We start from the raw sequence: 5,555 nt of genomic DNA on the forward strand, positions 1-5,555 counted from the left end.
AGCCTGCCCCGGGAGTCGGGGTCGCACCTTCGGCAAGGGAAGCGAACCGGCACGGTCCCCCCAAACCCGCTTTTGGCACCTCACGAAAGAAGGCAGGGCTATTTGCATGCATAAAGACCTGATGCTCTTTATTCCTGATGTTCCCAGCAGTGCCTATTAGCCGGTCTCCCTTCCTATTTAAAACCAGCATATTATTAGCCCAACAGGATGAATTATGGCTGCTTCACACAACCTAATTTAGGGATGTTTTTTCCCCTCTTCAGTACTATTGCAATGCACCAAGAGAGTGCTGGCAAGCTGCTGCGTGCATTTTGGGGAAGGAGCTGAGAGATGTGTTGGAGACAAAGAATCTCATCACTACTGGGAAATGTTGGGAATCCCCCAAGGTTTCCAAGAGGATCTGAAGAGCCTGGGACTGGCAGGGCAAGGCAGGGAGAGATGGTCTGATTAGGGACATCACCTCCGAGATTTTTACCCAGTGGACCCCAAATGTCCCTGTGCCAAGGGGAAAGCTGTCGCCGTCCCGCAGCCTCCACGGACAGAGCTGGCCCCAGGGACGGGAGCAGACTCTGTGCTGATGTGCCTTTGGAAACCTCACGCGTTCAACTTAGAATAAAATCGCTTTTACACAAATGGAAGTACGATCCCAAAGCGCTGTTTAATTGGACCCACTAAAAGCCCTATCAATTAGATGCCTCTTTGACAAAGCGGTTAGAAAATGTGTCTACGTGGCTATCCCTTACTGAAACACAAAGTCAAAGACATGCTTTCTCCATAATCACTGCAAAGTCAGTTTACAAATTTTTTATAATTTATACAGACAACTAAAAGGATCCACTCAGATCAGACCAAGGGATAAGTTTCCGAACCTGAAATTTGATTTATTTTGCCCATCTCTAAAGATCTGTCTGTACTGGACCTGTGAGTTGGACAATGACAAAACCTGTTTATTTTAATGAAGCTCAAATTTTAGTCTCAGCTTTTCAGTGGCAAAGCAGTCTGGTGCACCTCAGCGTCCTGAAAGGAGGGGAGATGATGCTCTGCCAAAGGCGCGCACAGCCTGGGAAGCAGGAGGGATAAATCTGCATGGGTTCTCCCGAGACCGAGCTCTAATCTGGGCTGTCACTTTTTCCTCATTGTTTATTTTCTAGTTTTTATTTATTAGGGCTTTGTTTTTATTTTCTGTCATAACCAAGGGGCTTGAAAAGCAATTTACTCCTCCTTTCCCTTTGTTGGAACAGAGGAGCTGCTTGATCAGCCGATTCCTCCCCCAGCCTGTTATTGGGATTTGATCAGATCTGGGATTTTCATTACGTGCTTTGTAATCAAGGTCAAACTAGCACCACAGCGTCGGAGCAGAAGAACAATAACGCAAGAAGATTAGAATGTCATTAATTCTCTCTTTGGTAATCGGGTAATCCAATAATTCACATGTGTGCACACACACACACAGAGGGCAAACTAAAAGTATTGCCCTCTCCTCCTTTGTCAGCAAAGATGTGAAAGGGGAGTTCGTTCAGCGCAGAAGCCTTTCTGGTACTTAGATCCTATTAATTTTATAAAATTTATTCTGGCGTGTTTAACAGCGCATTGCCCAAGTACGATTTTAAATACTTAAAAGGCGGCAATACTTGTCAAAATGTCGATCGAAGCACCCCATAGCACGGGGTCTTTATCCAACCTGCCTCTACTGTCACGACATAGCTAAATCCCACGACTGAGAGCACACGAGTTCCCAGCTTTCTTGCAGCTCCAGCTAATTCACAAAAATGTGATCCCCTAACATTTTCTATGAGGTTTAGTTAAGAAAAAAAGCTAAATGGAGTAGCCTGAAGCCATTTAATAAAAACGTTAACTAAGCGCTCCGTGAAGCCGATTCCTCACATAAGTGATAGAAGATGGAGGGTTAATGGACATTTTATTTTAAAAACCAGCAGCTGTTCTAGGAAAATTACTTACCAGACCCCACCAGAGTGCATCCGCGTATGTATCGAAGTGCTCATTTTCTCCCTTCTCGGCCAAGTATACCAGGAAAGAGGCCAGGATGAGGCACAGGAAGCCAATATACCAGGCAGTAATCAGCTCCTGCAAGATCATTAAGGGGTAGAGGGAATAACTGCAGCCCTGCTGCGCATCTCCAAAAGCTGAGTGAGCTGCTTGCGGTTGGAGCTGAACTCTCCCTGCCTTCGTTTAGGCTTTGGTTGGAGATCAGTAGTGCACCTTTTGGAGATGAGACCACGTACCGGTAGTGGCCCCGCAACACACGTGGGACAATCCCTGCCCTGAAGACCCCATCGTCTGAACACATAGAGTGAACAGAAACAGCTCCGTTATTTCAAAATGTGGAACTGAGACTAAAAAAAATACAGAAATTATTTCCCCAGTTCACACAGAGAAGTGGGATTAAAACTGAAACGGGAACCCCAAATCCCCGGGGACTCTGGTTAGAGCAGTACCCTTCCACTACCAGGGGAAGAGCTACAAAGATGGGGTCTGGGTGCAACATCCCCCAGTTTCAGGGAAGTTTTAATTCAGGATTCATGGGAGTGATTATTTTTGGATGAAGTTAATACAAGGATGGACAAAAAAGGACTCGTTAAGTTCCTACAATTGTTACGCAAATCTGGATAAGCTGGCTGAGCTTTTCAGGGGAAAAAGTGCAGGAAACAGGAGAAATTTTAAATTCATAAATTCGGCAGCAGGAAACAAAACATTGATCAAACTCTTCCCAAAGATGAGAAAAGCCGAGGTGCCTTACACCAGGGTTCTGCAACTTCCCGAGCCCGTGTCAGGAGGAGGAACCTGCCACAGCAATCACGTCCGCGAGAGGCTGCTGCTCGCAGGATGCGCTTTCAGAAACGCATCCGCTCGGAAGCGCGCACCGTAGACAAAGAGCTCGCAACACCGCCTGCGCTTAATGAGGCTGCCAGCTAATTGCTAACTCTTTGAAATGAGCTGTGTCAGTGTGCAGGTGGTCACTATGTTCACAAGATTCCCTGCAAACACCTAAACATCTCTCCTTTCTCTCCTCTACCGGTCAGAGGGCTCCGCCGGACCGTGCGTCTCTGACTTTGCGTTGCTCCCCAGGTTACTCTACAGTGTCTCTCCAGTCCCCCCAGGCCTGGGAGACGTTTGGGGTGGAGAACTGAACCAAAGCAGTGTCTCTGGCGGGGAAAAACGTGAAGAGCGACTCAATGTCCTTACGTGGGACTTGCTCACCTTACTGTGCGCATAGACCACAGAGCCCAGGAGCTTCCAGGTGCCGCCCCGCCGGTCCATGCGGATCATGCGCAGAATCTGCAGGAACCTCAAACTCCTGAGCGCCGAGGTGGCAAAGACGTTCCCCTGGGAGCCCGCCGCCAGCACAGCGATGGATGCGATCAGCACCATGATGTCTGCGGGAACAGAGGGCACTGGAAGCTGAAGAAGTGTTGCTGAACCACTACCAAACGGGGTGGCATCCCACTGCCGCCGGCAGCAGAATGCTGCGTGTGAAAGGGACCTTGCGTCAGTTGTAGCTTGTGCTGGAAGGACGCGGCATAAACCTTAACCCGGATGAAAGGAGCCGCTACACACCTTATGGAAACGTCCTCATTTCCTTCTCCAAACTCATCCTTCTCATAGAAAACGTGTCAAATACTGCAAAGCCCGAATTCTGACACGATTCAGAGTTAGCGCTGCTAAACTGGATTAGATCCTTGCAAAAGGCATGCCCTTTTTTAATCAGCCGCAGCTGCCGGTTACACAGTGCCGTGAGAAGTGGGAATTCCCCCATCTAAACTGGGAATGAAGACCTAGAGGTGCACCGTAGCAATCCCAGGGTGCCCACGGACAAAGAAAGGCCAAGAAAAAGGCTAATAAAACAAGCCTTGCTCTATATAGCTCAAATCCAAGGATCCTGAAAGCATCCCTCCACCCTGGTTTTCTGTGCCAATTTGAGAGGAGCGCTTTTCTGTGGAACAAGCTAAAATCCTGCATATGGCCACCGCCAGCTCCGGGGCATTCGAGAGCAGGCTCCACAGCGATCGGCACAGCCTCTCTGCCCACCCTTACCCTGTTAAAAACAACAGCCACGCACAGACGGGCCCCTTCGCAAGAGGAGCGCCGAGTACTTGACAAACAAGAATTAATTAAGTCTCATAACTCCCTTGCGAGGCAGCTCATCAGCACCAGGGAAGGCAAAGTGAGACACCGGGAGTTTCGACGACTTGCGAGCGATCCGGTGTCGAGGCTGGACGCGGGATCGCAGGATGCTAGCTCCTACGCTCCACTGCTCCCGGCTAAACCCCCTTCCTGCGGCTGTCGGCCGTGCCCGGGCTACGCGGCGCGACGGGACGGCCCCCAGCTCTGCAGAAAACAGGGTGGGCCCCCCGCAGAATACGGAAAACAGCGCCGTGGACTAGGACTTTTGTTTCTTTCCCTTCTCAAGGTGGCCATGAAGCAGCTGAGGATCAAGCCCCACAATGCATGCCAGAAACCGGAGCACCGTGCGAGCAAGAAGCTCGCGATAACCATTTTGGTTTGGGAAATCCCACACCGCGAGGCAGGTCTTACCGATGACACAGAAAGGCTTGCGGGCAAATTTTAACCTTCCCCTCCAGCCCCGGTATCGGCAGGTCCCTTCTCAAGGTGGCCATGAAGCAGCTGAGGATCAAGCCCCACAATGCATGCCAGAAACCGGAGCACCGTGCGAGCAAGAAGCTCGCGATAACCATTTTGGTTTGGGAAATCCCACACCGCGAGGCAGGTCTTACCGATGACACAGAAAGGCTTGCGGGCAAATTTTAACCTTCCCCTCCAGCCCCGGTATCGGCAGGAGCCACCCGGCCGCCACCTCACGAAGTATTCGACCCCGAAGACCACGATGGTGACGATTTCCTGCGAGGGAGACAACGCCGTCAGCCGAGCAAGAAGCGTGACGGAGAGCACGCTCCGGAGTCAAGCCGTAACTTAAACTCCCCGCACCACAGAAAATACACCTCCGAGCTGCCTGCCCCGGGACTGCTGAACGGAGAGCCCAGGCCGGAGAGATCGCCAGGTCTCCGCTGCTGTGTTTTCCCTCGCCCTCCCCTGGGGTAGCCCCGCACATCGTAGCCTGCGAACTAGAGTTTTACACCTTCGTGTACCGCGTTGGCGTCCCCCACCACGGACCGACGAGTACCGATTCATCTCCCCACCATTAGCCTCCAGGGCTTGACTAGGCTTGTGCTGAGCAGCTCGGGGAAGACCAGAGGGGAGAACCACCGGCTATTCCATCCTCGGACTCTGCATATGGGATTTGAGCTTTTTCCCTAGAAAATTGGGCTGGTTGGCTGTGTGTGCGGGGGCGAGGAGACCCTCTGTCCCTTGCTGCCGAGCGGGCACGCCGGCGCTCTGCATCGCAGCTCTTCCCGTCACCCAAACGCCCTGCGCGCTCCCTCCCCTCCCATCTCCTCGCCAGCGGTGCCCGCCTCGGCTTTCTCGTGTGTCAAACCCGACGAAGCCCTAATTACCCTCCCGCGCCTTTTGATGCCGAGGCGGGGCAGGGGCCGGGGAAGAGGAAGACGGGCGAAAGG

At 51.7% G+C, this 5,555-nt stretch overlaps 1 protein-coding gene across 1 annotated transcript in view; it reads right to left on the reverse strand.

Moving 5' to 3' along the window:
- Positions 1–1,959: 1,959 nt before the first annotated feature.
- LOC104621775 (potassium voltage-gated channel subfamily KQT member 2-like) overlaps positions 1,960–5,555 on the reverse strand; it is a gene marked incomplete at both ends in the record, with an annotated part of 4,674 nt that continues 1,078 nt past the window's right edge. The window contains 3 exons of the mRNA XM_010288344.1: positions 1,960–2,085; positions 3,220–3,395; positions 4,755–4,878. Coding sequence (XP_010286646.1) covers positions 1,960–2,085; positions 3,220–3,395; positions 4,755–4,878 — 426 coding nt within the window. The remainder of the gene's footprint in view (positions 2,086–3,219; positions 3,396–4,754; positions 4,879–5,555) is intronic.

This window comes from Phaethon lepturus, unplaced genomic scaffold (genome assembly GCF_000687285.1).
Source record: "Phaethon lepturus isolate BGI_N335 unplaced genomic scaffold, ASM68728v1 scaffold44365, whole genome shotgun sequence".
NCBI classification, from domain to species: domain Eukaryota; kingdom Metazoa; phylum Chordata; class Aves; order Phaethontiformes; family Phaethontidae; genus Phaethon; species Phaethon lepturus.